The 16,826-nt window shown below is 44.9% G+C and overlaps 1 protein-coding gene across 1 annotated transcript in view; it reads right to left on the bottom strand.

The window, feature by feature from the left end:
- LOC144603383 (EF-hand calcium-binding domain-containing protein 4B-like) overlaps nt 1-11,598 on the bottom strand; it is a 30,558-nt gene extending 18,960 nt beyond the window's left edge. The window contains exons 1-5 of the mRNA XM_078416540.1: nt 11,307-11,598; nt 6,131-6,382; nt 3,950-4,061; nt 2,883-3,057; nt 467-613 (exon numbers count right to left, since the gene is read on the bottom strand). Of these exons, the coding sequence (XP_078272666.1) occupies nt 467-613; nt 2,883-3,057; nt 3,950-4,061; nt 6,131-6,304 (608 nt within the window). The 5' untranslated portion in view covers nt 6,305-6,382; nt 11,307-11,598. The remainder of the gene's footprint in view (nt 1-466; nt 614-2,882; nt 3,058-3,949; nt 4,062-6,130; nt 6,383-11,306) is intronic.
- Nucleotides 11,599-16,826: the final 5,228 nt, after the last annotated feature.

Below are 16,826 nucleotides of genomic sequence, written 5' to 3'. Positions count from 1 at the left end.
CAACTATTCTTATATCCAGCTTTCTGTTTTTCACTTCGGATTTCCAATACATGTTGAATTTGATCTGTGACTTGGGATCTAATTAGTCTGAGTCATGCAGCATCGCAGCAGGCTCTCTGCCCCAACAAGTCTATGCCAACTATCAAGTGCCCGTCTAGACCAATACAATTTGCCAGCACTTTATCTGTAGCCTTCAGTAAAAAACATCTTTAAGGAACTGGATTTTACTTATATTGTATATCCCACATATCAATCCCGACCTTTCACAGACTGTCTACAGTTTGGGACATCTGTTCACGTTGAATTATCCGATTTCCATTGTTAGAATATATAAAGTCATCCCATTTATTATTTGGGGTTTTACGAGTGAGATGGAGAACAATTTTAGATTGGGCATTCACACATCTTTTCATTTTTTTAATACTATCAGTTAATTGCTAAAAGGAAAATGATGATGTAAACAAACCTTTTTAAAGCAAACTCCATTATTTTTTTTTCCTTGCTGGCCTTTTGCATCTGGGTGAAAATCTGGGTGAGAAATGCTTCAAAATTGCTGATCAAATGTGGTTCGTCTCTCCAAAGTTGTGACCAAAGGCTTTGCACTTCCTCCTGACTGAAAAACATAGAATTAATTGCATTTGATATTTTTTAAAGATTGTTTTAGATTTAGAGATACAGCGCGGAAACAGGCCCTTCGGCCCACCAGGTCCGCGCCGCCCAGCGATCCCCGCACATTAACACTATCCTACACCCTAGGGACAATTTTTACATTTGCCCAGCCAATTAACCTACATACCTGTACGTCTTTGGAGTGTGGGAGGAAACCGAAGATCTCGGAGAAAACCCACGCAGGTCATGCGGAGAACGTACAAACTCCGTACAGACGGCGCCCGTAGTCAGGATCGAACCTGAGTCTCCGGCACTGCATTCGCTGTAAGGCAGCAACTCTACCGCCGCGCCACCGTGCCGCCCATGCCCAGCCTTTTGCAACTATGCGCAAGGCCAGCCAGGGTGATGCACTACAGTCCAGGTGACCAATCTGCCGGAAATGAATGACTGCTTAACTGGAGGGAGTGCTCAGGTCCCCGAATGGTAGGAAGAGACAAAGTGAATGGACTTCACATTGCCTGCACTTGCAAGGAAACCTTGTTCACAGCTTATCTCCATGGTCCCTGGTTTTACCCCGAGACGTTCCCTCCCTATCCCCAGCAACTTCATAAGCATTTTTTGTCTCCTTTCCAGTCCTGACAAAGAGTCTTTGAACTGAAACATTAACTCTGTTTCTCTTCCCATCAAAGAGGTCTGACTTGCTAATTATCTCCCACACATCATGGATGTTGGGGAATGGAAACACACGCCTCCTAGTGGAATCTCTTTGAATGTGGCAGAAAGTGCAGAGAATTATCTGTTGAGTATAATTGGAAGGTCATGCTGCAGTTGTATTGAGTATAGAAATTAGCAGGTCATGTTGCAGTTGTATAAGAAGCTGGTGAGGCCACATTTGGAATATTGTGTTCAGTTTTCGGCACCATGTTATAGGAAAGATGTTTTCAAGCTGGAAAGGGAGCAGAGAAGATTTGCGAGCATATTGCCAGGACTCGAGGGCCTGAGCCATTGGGAGAGGTTGAGCAGGCTAGGACTCTCTTCCTTGGAGCGCAGGAGGATGATCTTGTAGAGGTGTACAAAATCATGAGAGGAATAGATCGGGTAGATGCATAGTCTCTTGCCCAGTTGGTGAATCAAGAACCAGAGGATATAGGTTTAAGGTGTGGGGGGAAGATTTAATAGGAACCCGAAGGGTAACTTTTTCACACAAGGGGTGGTAGGTGTTTGGAACGAGCTGCCAGGGGAGGTAGTTGAGACACATACGTTTAAGAAACACTTAGATAGATAGGACTGGTTTAAATGGGATATGGGTCAAACACAAGCAGGTGGGACTAGTGTAGACGGGACATGTTGGCCGGTATAAGCAAGTTGGGCCGAAGGGCCTGTTTCCATGCTGTAAGAATCTATGAATGCAGAGGACGGGCAGTAGAAGATGATAACCAGGGGAACGCTATCCTTGTTCTGTCCTGGAGGAGAAGGGATGAGAATAGAAGCTTGGGAATGGACGAGATGCAGTCAAAGGCTTTGATAACCATGGCAGAGAGGGAGACATGGTTCAGGAAGCAGGAAGACACTTCTGAGACACTTGTATGGAAAGTGTCATCATTGGAACAAATGCAACAGAGACGGAGGAAAGGGGAGAATGGAATAGTTCTCATAGGAGGCAAATGGGATGGAGAATTGTGGTGTGGTCAGTAGGCCCACAGTGGATGTTGGTAGCTAGTTTATCCCCTGAGATGTAGACAGAGAGACCAGAAAAAGAATGAACAGTCAAAGATTGACCGTGTGAAGGCGAGGGTTAGGTAGGGCAGCAAAAGTAATGACATTTATGAATTCTGCCTGAGCGCAGGGAAGCAACACCAATATGGCCATCAACTGGAAAACAAGTTGAGGGCCAGAGTAGGACTGAAACAAAGATCATTCCACATATCCCACACGAAGAGGTCGAGGGCCCACTGACCATCCTGTGGTGTGATGGAGATGTAGGGGTTGATACCTTCATGGTAAAAATGCTGTACAATTCCTTCATGCCTCCAGCCCACATCAGGAAAGCCTATTGGGACCAAGGATCGGGGAATTGGAAATAAGAAAATCAGAGGCCTTATGGATGTGCTGGAGGAACTCTGCAGAGCGGGCAACATCGGGGAGTGAATGGACAGACAACATTTCCGATCAGGACAAAGTTCCTCCAGCACTTTGTCTTTTGCTCAAGATTCCAACATCTGCAGTTACTTGTGTCTCCATGTCATCTCACATGTTGCTGATATTCTGCTTACTCTGTAAAGACGTTCTTTGCTCCCAAGTTGTCCATCAGCGCGCGAAAGCAGCATTCTTCTTCCTTCTCCATCACGGCCGGCTGTCTGTCTGATCCATCCCACCTCAGCCCTTCACTTTGATCCCGGCTGGGATTTTCCTTGTTCACAAATATCTTTTCTTTTAACAGGAATTGACCTGGAGGCCGAAACGTTCCAGGATTTAAAAATCAGTTAATATAAAAAAGCAATTATATTGCATTTTGATCTGTTTCTATGTCAGCAGTAGCTCAGTATTCTTTCAGTGCAATTCCACTCAGTTTAGATGCAGAATAAATCCCAACTCCATTCAAACAGGTCATCGGTGGTTTATAAAAATGTATTTCCGTTTCCTTTATTGTTCACGCATCAAGCATTTTTGCAATCTGGATACAAACTGGGCGAGTAATCATAAGTGACAATTTCTGAAAGGTTCCAGACAAACTAATTGGCATCTTACCAAACAAAAGCCCGCAATGAACTGGCATAAATGTGTAGCATTAAAATATACTTTTTTTTGCATTAAAATAAACCTGTAGCATTCAAGATAGTGCCGGGTGTCATGTGTTGGGCGACAGTGCACCACGAGTTGGGCGATGGCCCGTCACGTATTGCGTGAAAGCACGCCACGTGTTGGGCGACGGTGTGTTGCGTGTTGAGCGACGGTGTGTCACGCATTGTGCGACGGTGTGTCACGTGTTGGACGGTGTGTCACGTGTTGGGCTATGGCCCGTCACGTGTTGGGCGGACATTGTGGGAGTAGCCTAGTCGAGGGGGGGTCTTGAAGATAGCTTCAAAAGCTTTATAGTAATGCTCCCCATATCATTGGAGAATAGTTTGCTTCTTTATAATTCAAAATGAACAAAGATAAACGTGCCTTCAATTGTTTGTATATAAGATTACTGATCTCTAGATAAATTAATAATTATTTGTATTTGTAATTCCTCTGGGTTTTTTTTCAAAATCAGCCCAGTCGTCCATCGTTACCAAACTTCTTGTAGTCAAAGTATACCTGTTTATTAACTGAAAATTTAAAAAAAATTGTAACTCACTGAAGCCTGTGGTAAATTCCTCCAAGGTAAGCTTCCCGTTCCCGTCTGTATCCAGTGCATCAAACACGCTCTGCAGCTCCTCAGGGCCGAGAGGCAGCTCTTCCTGAAGGTGCTGGGAAAATGAGAACTTTATTCCAGCTCAGTCCTGGCAGCATCGTTCCCATTACCGACCCAAATACAGATGCACAGTAAGCATAAGGGCATTTGCGAATATCACGGTATCAGAAAAAATGAGGCCAAAATGAAAAAGAAAAATTATCCAGATTTGGATGGATTAGGACAGTTCTGTGCATGGACAGATAGCCTTATAAATAAAAGTAGTACAAACAAAACAGAAAACAAATGAGACCAGGCAATTTATGTGGAGAGAAAATGATTTCAGGTCAGCAGAATGGGCATGAAAATTATTTAACCTGTGGAAAGAAAGCATAAAACGTTTGGTTACCTAAAGTTGGATGTCAGTGTTCACATCATTGGGTGTACACTACCTGGGCAGCATTTGAGGTGTTCATCCTCGGGTTTGCATTGGGCCTCACCATGGCATTGGTCAGCATGGGAATTTGAAGGGGAATGGGAAGGGGAATGGGAAGGGGACTGGAAAGGGTATGGAGCTGGGATAGACACGGACCAAACCCGGGTGCTCTGTAAATCTGTCACCTCGTCTGCACTTTGTCTCGCCGATGAAGAAGAGGTGGCATCAAGAGCACCAAATGGAGTGATGAGGTTGGAGGAGATTGCATGTGAATCTTTGCCTCATCGGAAATTTAGGTCTCTTGATGGTACATTAGGTTTAGATTTATTATTGTCACGTGTACCTAATTACAGTGAAAAACTTTGTTTTGCATGCTATCCAATTCGATCAGATAATATGTAATATGCATAAATATAATCAAGTCAAGCTCAAGTACAATAGGCAGAGCAAAGGGGAAGATAGAGCGCAGAATACAGTTCTCAGCATTGTAGCACATCAGTCCAATGTCATAATGACAGTTCTCATGGAATGACCATTCAGAAGTCTGATAACAGAGGGAAAAGTTGTTCCTGAGTCTGGTGGTATGTGTTTTCAAGCTTCTGTACCTTCTGAATGGAAGTAGGGAGAAGAAGGAATATCCGAGGTGGGACAAGTCTTTGATAATGTTGACTGCTTTTCCAATGCAGCGGAATAGACGGAGTCAATGGTGGGAATTTGGGGTCTGTGTGATGGACCGGGCTACATCCATAACTCTGCAATTTCTTGCAGTCTTGGACAGAGCTGTTTCCAAAGCAACCTGTGATGCAACCCGGCAGTATGCTTCTGCAGAAGCTTGTAAGAGGCGTTGGGGACGTGTTACATTTCCTCAGTGTCCCTCAGTGCAGGAGGAGATGCAAGAACAAGTGTTGCATTTGGTGTGGTTGAAGGGGAACGTGCCTGGGGTCAGGGTGGAGTGGGTGGGGATGGGTGAGCCATGGATGGGGTGATCCCTCAGGAAAGCAAAGGAGTGGGGAGAATAAGATGCAACCAGTGGTGGGATGTTGCCATAGCTCATGGAACTGACAAGGGATGATGTGCTAGATGTAGAAGCTGGTGGCTGAAAGGAGAGGACTAGGGAACTGTGTCTTCTCTGTCTGGAAGGAGGCGGGGAGACTAGGGAGGATAATTGCTCTTCTGATACTAAAGATGGCGTCCTTCAGCACCATATAATTCAATGAAATATTAAACAAGGATGCAAGAATAAAACAAACAAACTGCTGGTGGAACTCAATGGATCAGGCATCATCTCTGGGAGGGAAATGTGGATGTTTTGAGTCGAGACTCTGCACAGAACTGGCAGATCTGCACACTGAAATCACAGGCGGTCCCTCCTTAGATGGGACAAATGGGCCAACCAGGAAAAATAATAAGAGAGCCACTTTGTTGTTGCCCTTGGAATTCTCCGTCCCCTGACTGACAATGGCAGCCAAGACAAGGAGTCGCTGAAATATTTAAAGTTTACATTTGAACGCTGTTTTAAAAAAAAATCTCAAGCTTACGGACCCTCACACAAACCCCCACACGGACCCTCCACACACCCCCCGCACACAGACCCCCCCCCACACAGACCCCCCCCCCACACAGACCCCCCCCCACACAGACCCCCCCCCCACACAGACCCCCCCCCACACAGACCCCCCCCACACAGACCCCCCCCACACAGACCTTACCTCCAGATCTCTCTGGTTAATAAATCCTTTACATTCTCGGTCACAGATCTGGAAAAACTCTTGAACTTTTGTTGTCAGATCCAGTTGTGTGTTAGCATGGATCTCGGCCTCTGAAACACTATTTTCATCTTCAGCTGGTATCTCTGCCAAAAACACTTGGTCAGCAGCTGCCATGGTTCAGGAGAAGGCCGTATCAATTCTTGTTGTTCTACTCTTTCTCTCAATTGTAGGCTCTTTAATTCTCCTGTATACCTGGGAAAGGAAAGCACAGATTTTAGAAACCTGCTTATTTCATTAATAAACTAAACTATTGTGGCGTCTTTTTCTTTTAATTATCTTGTGGAATACAGATGTGATTTACATGTAATTTATATACAATTCAATTTTGTGTTAGTCTGAGTCGATGTGTCTGCAATGACACTGCAAGCAACATTTTCATTGTACCTGTATCTCACCATAACTGTGCAAACGCAACTTGACTTTAATAAATAAACCAAAAACTAAATGTTAAATTAATGAAACAAACTGAAATGCAAAGAGGTCTTACAGACGTAAGAAGGATAATAACACCCCACTGTGGTAGAAAGACAATATTCAGGCTGGAATATGTTAACTGCTTTCTCTTTCCACAGATGCACTTGGCCGGCAGAGTTCTTCCAGCTTTTCTGCTTCCGGTTCAGTTTTCAGCATTTACCGATTTTTCTGTCTTTCCAACCTTTTCTGGTCATCATGAAATTTGGACATCAATTGACCCCTTGAGTATTCCATAGCTTCCGACCTGAATTATAACACGTTTATTCCAACACTGTTTACAAATAACACTGACACATTTACTGACTATAGCCCCAGCTTCAACACCATAATCCCAAACAAACTCACCTCCAACCTTTTGGACCTGGAAGTCAGCAACCCCCCTCTGCAACTGTGTTCTTGAATTCCTGGTCATAGAATGCAATCAGTAAGGATAGGTGATTGCATCCTCCACTATAATTCTCAACACCAGTGCCCCGCAAGACGGTGTTCTCAGCCCCTTACTATGCTCTCTCTACACCATGTGGCCAAATTCTGGTCAACCTCCATTTACAAGTTTACAAGTGACATCACTGTAGTGGAAAAGTAGTCTGAAGAAGGGTCGACCCAAAGAAGGAATCACCCATTCCTTCTTTACAGAGATGCTGCCTGTCCCGCTGAGTTACTCCAGCATTTTGTGTCTATCTTCCGTGTAAACCAGCAGTTCCTTCCAACATATCACTGTAGTGGGCCGGATCTCAAATAATGATGAGACGGAATACTGGAAGGAGATATAGAGATTAATATCATGGTGTCAAAACAACACCTTTGGCCTCAACAAAATGGTGGAGTTGGTCATAGACTTCAGGAAACGGGGCGGAGTGCAAGCTCTGGTCACCATCAGTGGTGCCAAAGTGAAAATGGTCGAGAGCTTCAAGATCATAAGTGTAAATATAGGCAACAATTTGTCCTAGTGCAAATATGCTATGGCCAAGAAAGCACACCAACGCCTCTCAGAAGACAAAGGAAATTCACATGTCTCAAATTACTCTAACCAATTTATTCTGCACATGCACGATAGAAAGCACGGTATCAGAGTACATCACAGCTTGGTTGGGCAAACACTCCGCCAGGACTGTGAGAATTTGCAGAGCATTGTGAACACAGCCCAGCTACACCGCCTCGTCGATCAGTGATGCCACTTTCAGGGAACTATGTACTTGTACTCCTCAGTCCTTCTTCCTGTAACACTCCCCATGGCTCAACGATTTATTGTGAAATGTTTAGAGAAAATTGCAAGTGATAGGTCAGGTCGTTTTTTTATTTTTTGACCAGACAGACAACCTGACACACAACCTGACACACCAAATTGCGTCATTTTATAAAATGTCTTAGTTTATAATTTGTCCATTTCTAATTTTCAGTAATATTTTTAATTCCAATTAATTCCAACCAACGTTACTTCCCAACATTTCTGTGCGACTAGTATGTTGCAAAACACTTTCTCCCCACACTATCTTAATGTCGGATATTTTATTACTTTTCTAACCCGATTTTAAGTTTAAAAAAATTCTATTCAATTTAACCTTTGGATCTTTGCTTCTGTAAATATCTTTCTGCATCTGAACCCGGTAATCAGTACGAAAATAAAAACTATGATGCAGTTCTTTGGAAGAGAGGCAAAGGACCTGCAAAAGCAGAAAGAGCAGCAGATTGTAAACCACGGAACGAAAACTGCAGTCACAATGTTCAGGAAACAATAAAGCATGAAAAACGATGCTTAACAGCGCCACAATCAACTGCAGCCGAGTCATGTGGTGAGCTCTGAGGTTCCAAGCAAATTAACAGCAAGCAGCTATCAGATCGTTAGGCCACCTTCTTTGTTTAGCTGCTATCTCGTTGTCGACCTCGATCATCAGTATGGGGAGAGCAGTGTTACAATGGGTTCTTAAAGTAATCACAGCGATTCAACTAGAAAAGTAAAAGAGCATTTTACGTCAGCATTTTGTGGCTATCTCCGAAGAGCTGATTATTGACTTCAGAAGAGAAAGGCCTGAATATCCACAAATCTCCCTTCATCAAAAAAGGTCAGTGGTGGGGAGTCAATAATCAAGAGTCAAGAGTGTTTTATTGTCATATCTGCCAACATCTGCCACAGGCAATGATGGTCCAATTCTATATTGCTATCATTGAGTCCGCCCTCACCTTCTCCATCATGGTCTGGTTTGGCTCAGCCACCAAGCACGACATTCGGAGGAGGCAACGGATCGTTTGCACAGCTGAGAAGGTTATTGGCTGCAACCTTCCCCCCATTGACGAACTGTGCACTGCAAGGGCCAGGAAACGAACGGGCAAGATCATCTCTGACCCCTCTCACCCTGGCCACAACGTCTTTGAAGCACTTCCCTCTGGAAGGCAACTCCGGACTGTCAAAGCAGCCACAGCCAGACATAAAAACAGCTTTTTTTCCCCACGAGTGATAGTTCTACTCAATAACCAAAGTCTGTAGTCTCTTTTTTGCTCTGGTTTATTTTCACCCACATGTTTAGACCGTAATGGTGTATCCTTATTGTTTTGATGTGTTTATGCTTTATTCTTAATTGTTAACTGCATGTTTGTGTTGTCATTTGTGAGCGGAGCACCAAGGCACATTCCTTGTATATGCATACTTGGCCAATAAACTCATTCATTCATTCATTCATTCGATCATTAATTAATTAATTAATTAATTCATTCATTCATTCATATGACCCAGATAGAACTATGAAATTCTTACTTACAATCAAATTCCTGGGCATGCATATATCTGAAGATGGGACTGGATCCGGCACATTGAACCAATCATAAAGAAAGCCCATCAATGCCTCAACCTCCTTAGAAGATTGAAGAGATTCAGTATGAAATGAATACTCTCTTGAACTTCTATTGATATATGGTAGAGAGAATATTGACTGGCTTCATCATGGCCTGGTTTGACAATTTAAATGATCAAGAGTGAGGGCTGCCTGGTCCATCACAGGTCCCACCATCAAAGGGATCTACAGTAGGCACTGCCACAAGAAGGCAGCCAGCATCATCAAGGACCCTGGCCACCCTGGACATCACGAAGAAGGTATAGGAGTCTGAAAACTGTGACCCCCGTTCAGGAACAACTTATTCCCAACAACCACCTGGCTCCTGAACATTGCAAACTCCAACCTGACTTCAAACTACCAATTGTATAAGAAGGAACTGCAGATGTCTAGCCGAAGCTAGACACAAAAAGCTGGAGTAACTTAGCAGGATATGCAGCATCTCTGGAGACGTTTCGGGTCGAGAACCTTCTTCAGACTGGATAGGGATAAGGGAAACAAGAGATATAGACACCGATGTGGAGAGATAAAGAACAATGAATGAAAGATATGCAAAAAAGTAACGATGATAAAGGAAACAGGCCATTCATTGTAAGCTATTTGAAGGGTGAAAATGAGAAGCTAGTGTGACTTGGGTGGAGAAGGGACAGCGTGAGAGGGAATTCTGGGCTACCTGAAGTGAGAGAAATCTAGAGTCATACCACTGGGCTGTAAGCTGCCCAAGCGAAATATGAGATGCTGTTCCTCCAATTTGTGTTTAGCCTCACTCTGACAATGGAGGAGACCGAGGACAGAAAGGTCTGTGTCGGAATGGGAAGGAGAATTAAAGTGTCCAGCAATCGGGAGATCAAGTTGGTTCACGAGGGCCGAGCGAAGGTGTTCCGCAAAACGATCGCCCAGTCTGCGTTTGGTCTCGCCAATGTACAAGAGTCCACATCTTGAACAATGGTTACAGTAGATGAGGTTCGAGGAGGTGCAAGTAAATCTCTGCCTAACCCAACAGGACTGTCGGGGTCCCTGGACAGAGTCGAGGGAGGAGGTTTAGCGATAGGTGTTGCATCTTCTGTGGTTACCTGGGAGGGGGTGGTTTGGGTGGGAAGGGATGAGTTAACCAGGAAGTTGCAGAGGGAACGGTCTCTGCTGAAGGTGGAAAGGGGTGGAGATGGGAAAAACTACCAATTCTCTTGGTTGCATTAGGGACTTCTGCCTTTTGTTTATTGAACTTTATTTTGTTTATTGTGTTATTTAGGAGTACTGTGTTTACAGACCTGTTGTGCTGCTGCAGGTAAGAATTGCCTTTGTTCCGCTTTCGATACATGTGACTCGTGATCATGACTTTAACGCACAAAGGGTGGTGGATGTATCTTCTGGTGGAACAAGCTGCCAGAGGAGGTAGTTAAGGCAGGGACTATCCCAACATTTAAGAAACAGTTAGACAGGTACATGGATAGGACAGGTTTGGAGGGATATGGACCAAATGCGGACAGACAGGAATAGTATAGCTGGGACATGTTGGCCGGTGTGGTCAAGTTGGGTCGAAGGGTCTATTTCCGCACTGCATGACTCCGCCTTTCCAGTTTTTGTGACCGAAGTGTGACGAGTAACATATTCCACTCGATCTGCACACCGCTACCTGCGCTGTAACTGGGTGATCCAAGGACAAAAATTGGCAGTTGATCTAACCACGGAAATTCAGTTAACTGTTTCAGTTAATTCAGAAAATTCGTGTGCGAATTTTCAAAAGTCACATATGAGGTTTCTTACACACACTAAAAAAAACACGAAACTAAAGGAACAAGAGGAGGTAAACTGACCGGAAACAAGGAAAGTGCTTCGCTCCAATCCAAAACAGCAGGGAAAACTCCGACACAGAATTACCTCTTCACAAATTGTCCATGGTCTACCATCTATCTCTCTCTCTCCTGATGGTGACACAGACTGGAGCGGGGCAGCGAGCGGGCAGGTGGGAGGCAGAGATCACTGGCCAATGGTGTCAACAAACTGTTGCAAACTTAGTCCAAACACATCAATTTCTTTCCTCGATACAATTTCAAACGAAACGGCGAATAATTATGTGTCCAAACATCAGCCGAGTTTGTTCTTGAAATGCATTTGTCACAGTTTAAAGTCTCAGCAAGTACAGGAAATATCCAGGTGTCGAACCCCGGCTTCAGAAGCTACTGGCCCGGCTTCAGAAGGTACTGGCCCGGCTTCAGAAGGTACTGGCCCCCGGCTTCAGAAGGTACTGGCCCGGCTTCAGAAGCTACTGGCCCGGCTTCAGAAGGTACTGGCCCCCGGCTTCAGAAGGTACTGGCCCCCGGCTTCAGAAGGTACTGCCCCCCGGCTTCAGAAGGTACTGGCCCGGCTTCAGAAGGTACTGGCCCCCGGCTTCAGAAGGTACTGGCCCGGCTTCAGAAGGTACTGGCCCGGCTTCAGAAGGTACTGGCCCCCGGCATCAGAAGGTACTGGCCCCCGGCATCAGAAGGTACTGGCCCCCGGCATCAGAAGGTACTGGCCCCCGGCATCAGAAGGTACTGGCCCCGGCTTCAGAAGGTACTGGCCCCCGGCATCAGAAGGTACTGGCCCCGGCTCACCGCCAGCCGATCCACGGCACGGAGCCGCTCAACTCCCGGACTCGGCACAAAGTTTGGAAAAGTTCTCCGTCCCAAAGCTGCCCCGGGGCTGTCGGTGCCTCAGCCGGGTCCAGGGCTCCGGGAGGCGGATGGGGAGATCCGGGACCCGCCCTCTCGGTCAGCGGGGCGGAGCCACTGCCCGTCCCCGGCCGCTGGAGCTGGGACTGGGGCTGGGACGCAGGGACCGCCGCTCCCCACACGCACTGAGACACAAGAGCTGGGATGTAGGAGAACTCAAGGACCGGGCAGCACCTGTGTGTGGGGGGCACGGACACTTAAAACTGAGAGCTGCGACGCGGATAATGAGCGACCCGGCAGCTCCCTTTTATTCTGAAGGTTGTTCATTTCGTTTTACAAAACTTTTAAAGATAAGTTTCCGGGGATCGTAGCCCCTGGAATTTCTAGTTGGCCTTGGGAAAGGTTGTCGCCTTGAATCGCTGCAGTTACGGCCACGGTCACACAGCTGTACAGCACGGAAACAGGCCCTTGTCCGCTCTCCTCTGTCCACGCCGACCATATGGTATCTTAATGGCATCCTTCCAGTAGCTGGGTTACCAGAACTGCACATAATGCTCCAAATATAGGTTTCACCAATGCCCTTGTACAGCTGAATCATGATGCCCCAGCCTTTGTACTCAATACCCTTCGCAATGAAGGCAATCGTGCCAAATGCCTTCCTCACATCTTGTCCATCTGACACCATTTTTATAGACACAAAATGCTGGAGTAACTCAGTGGGAAGGCAGCATCTCTGGAATGAAGGAACGGGTGATGTTTCGGGTCGAGACCTTTCTTCAGACTTGAAACGTCACCCGTTCCTTCTCTCCTGAGATGCTGCCGGTCCCGCCGAGTTCCTCCAGCATTTGGTGTCTATCTTCGGGGTAAACCAGCAATTGCAGTTCCTTCCTACCACTTTTAGCGAACCGTGCACCTGTACTCCTAGATCTCTCTGTTCTGCAGGACACTCCGGGGCTCTTATGTTCACTGCATAAGTCCTGACCTGGTTTGATCTACCAAAGTGCAACACTTCACATTTGTCAAAGTTAAATTCCATTTATCATTCCTTGGCCCAGTTTCTCAACTGATCTAGATCTTGTTGTAAACTCAAAATTGAGTGTGTTTGAGATGCTGCAAATGATCAGCAACAGGATTGTATTTGACCAAAAGCTGTGGTGTGAAAGCTTAACAGCATGAATGCAAGGTCAAATAGACATGCAGCTGAGAAATAGGCTTTTTGGCTAAGTTCATGCTGACCGTTTTGCCATCCACAGGAATGCTATTTATCTACATTAGGACCATATCCTTTTAATGCATCGCCTATTTAAGGGTCTACCTAAAATCATGATTAAACATAGTAATTGTATCTGATTCCACCACTTTCTCTGGTAGCACACTCCAGATACACTCTCTGTAAAAACACTTATTCCTCAGATCCCTTTAAAACTCCATCCTTTCACCTTAAACCACTGCCTCAAGATTACCCCTCAGCCTCCTCTGCTCCATGGAAAATAAGTCCAGTGTAGTCAATTTCTTCGCCTAACCAAACTCCTCTAATCAGGCAACATCCCAGTAAATCTTTTGTGTTTCTTTCCTACTGAATCCACTATGCACTCTCTCTGTTGTAACCACCCTGCAGTGTGGCGACCACAAATGCACACAACACTCCAAGCGCAGTCCAATGAAATCTTTGTAACGTTGCAACATAATGTCCAAATCCTTATATTCTATGATCCAATTTATGAAGGTAAGCATGCCGTTTGCCATCTTCACCACCCTCTTGATCTGTATTGCCAATTTGGGGAACATTGGGCTTGGACCTCATATCACTCTGTTCATTAACTTTCCCAAGTGCATTGGGCAAACTTACAAATTTGCGGACAACACCACTATTATGGGCCGGATATCAAATAAAGATGAGTCGGTGTACAGGAAGGAGATTGAGAACCTCGTGACCTGGTGTCGAGACAACAATCTTTTTCTTAATGTCAGCAAGACAAAGGAGATACCGATCGACTTCAGGAAGGTGGCACACAAACCCTGGTTTGCATTGATGGCGCCAAAGTAGAGATGGTTGAAAGTTTCAAATTCCTGGCAGTAAATATCACCAACAGTTTCTCTTGGACCACCCATATTGAAGCTATGTCCAAGAAAACACTCCAACGCCTCTATTTCCTTAGAAGGGTTAGGAAATTTGCCATGTCCCCAACAACTCTCGCCAACTTCTGCAGATGCCCCACAGAAAGCATTTTATCGGGATGCGTCACAGCATGGTTTGGGAGCAGCTCCATCCAAGACCGCAAGAAATTGCAGAGAATTGTGAACGCAGCCGAGACCATCACACAAACCAACCTCCCTTCCATTGACTCAATTTATACCTCGCGGTGCCTTGGCAAGGCCACCAGCTTAATCTAGGCCACTCCCTCATTTACCCTCTCCCTTCAGGCAAAAAGGCATAGAAGTGTGAAAACGCACACCTCCAGATTCAGGGACAGTTTCTTCCCAGCTGTCATCAGGCAACTGAGCCATCCTATCACAACTTGAGAGCAGCCCTGAACTACTATCTACCACTTTAGAGACCCTTGGACTATCTTTGATCGGACTTTATTGGCTTTATCTTACACTAAACATTATTCACATTATTCCCTTTATCATGTATTCCCTTTACACTGTGGACAGCTCAATTGTAATCATGTATTGTCTTTCTGCTGACTGGTTTAGCATGCGACAAAAGCTTTTCACTGTACCTCGATACACGTAACAATAAACAAAACTTAAAATTCACCAAATAGTTTCTTCAAGTCCCACGATTCATCATTAAGTCTTAACTATTGTGGTATTCTCTCATGCACTGTGCAGCAATCCATAAAATAAAGAATAATCACAGGTAATTTTTGAAAATTCTTTCCTTAGAATATGGATGTCACTGGCAAAATTAGCCTTGTTTGTTTATACTTAAATTGTCCTTAAGAGGGTGCTGTTGAGTTACTTCTCATTGCATCAGCCCACCCATTCATGTCCTAGTCTTGTGATGCTCATAAAATATATCACAAAATTATCAGCAGATGGAAAGGTGGACAGAACATTGGCAGATGGAATTTAATCTTTTAAAGTGTGAGATGACGCATTTTGGGAAGTCAAATAGGGATAGAACATATACACTAAATGGTAGTGTAACACACTAGGAATACTGAGCATTCGACCTTGGTGCACGCCCATATATATTCCTAAAGATGGCACAAGATGTAGATAAGGTGTGGTAGAAAACCACATGAGATGCTGGTCTTCATTAGCGCATAGAGCACGGAGATCAGGGTACACCTTTATAAAACTTTGGTTAGGCAACACCGAAGAATTATGTGTGGATCTGGTTGTCACAGTTTAGGAAGGTTGTGATTGCACTGAAGAGGGTGCAGGAGAGATTCACCAGACTGGTATCTGGGATGAACTGTTTCAGTTATGGGAGACGCAGCACACTGGATCTGCCTTTCTTAGAGTCGAGGAAGCTGAGAGGAGACATGATGGAAGCGCACAAAATAATGAGCAGCATAGATAGGGGAGACAGTAAGAAACATTTACTCACAGAAGAGTTTATAAAACAAGAGAGTGGTTTAAAGGTGAGTGTAGGAAGCTTCGTTGGGAACTGAGGAAGTGTTTCACCAGAGGGTGGATGGAAGCTACAGCTTGTTGCCTTGGGGAGTCTGAGACTCTCACTATATGAGTACTTGAATTGCCAAAAAAGTTGGTTGCTAGCCAAGTGTGTACTTAATCTTCCGAATGGTCATGGTGGGTTGAAGGGCCTGCTTCGGTACTGTGTGTGTCCATGACCTTATAATCCACTCCTCTCCTCACACTAGACTGCTCCTGCTGGGGAAACTCAGTGGATCAGGCAGCATCTGTGGATACAGCAGGATGATTAGTGTGTCAGGATTGAGGTAGTCTCCTGCATCTGTCTCTGCAATCTTTCTTTGAAGCAATGTCTTCTTAATCATCTGATATCACAGCCTAGATTAAATCGGCCCCCTGTTTATTTTCCTAATTATCTTAATTCTGTGCTCCCGAGTTAGGAAAATATAGAGCAAAAGCAGGATTAAACCATTCAATGCTTCAAATTTGCCATTTAGTAAGATCACAGCTGATCTGATTGTAACTTAAGTATATACAAGGCTTGAAATGATAGGTCTTTCTCCCAGTGGAAATGTGATACTGGACCTGGACGTAAGATGAGGGAGGCAAATTGGGGATTATTTTATTGAGATATATGAGTAAGCTTTTTTGCTTAGAATTTTAGATTAGAAGCTGGTCAGGCCACATTTAGAGTATTGTGAGCAATCTTAGGCACCATATCTGAGGATGTACTGACTCTGGAGAGAGTCCAGAGGAGGTTTACAAGAATGATCCCAGGAACGTGTTAACATCTGATGAGCGTTTGATGCACTGGGCCTGTACTTGCTGGAGTTTAGAAGGGTGAGGTGGGGGGGACCTCATTGAAACTTACCGAATAGTGAAAAGTTTGGATAGAGTGGATGTTTCCACAAGTGGGAGTCTAGGACTAGAGTTTATAGCCTCAGAATTAAAGGACATTCCTTTAGGAAGATGAGGAGGAGTTTCTTTAGTCAGAGGGTGGTGAATCTGTGGAATTCTGTCACAGAAGGCTGTGGAGGCCAAGTCAATGGATATTTTTAAGGCAGAGATAGAGAGATT

Source organism: Rhinoraja longicauda, chromosome 20 (assembly GCF_053455715.1).
Source record: "Rhinoraja longicauda isolate Sanriku21f chromosome 20, sRhiLon1.1, whole genome shotgun sequence".
Classification (NCBI taxonomy): Eukaryota; Metazoa; Chordata; class Chondrichthyes; order Rajiformes; family Arhynchobatidae; genus Rhinoraja; species Rhinoraja longicauda.
Note: the sequence above shows the minus strand (reverse complement) of the source record. Positions and strands in the feature narration are given on the sequence as shown.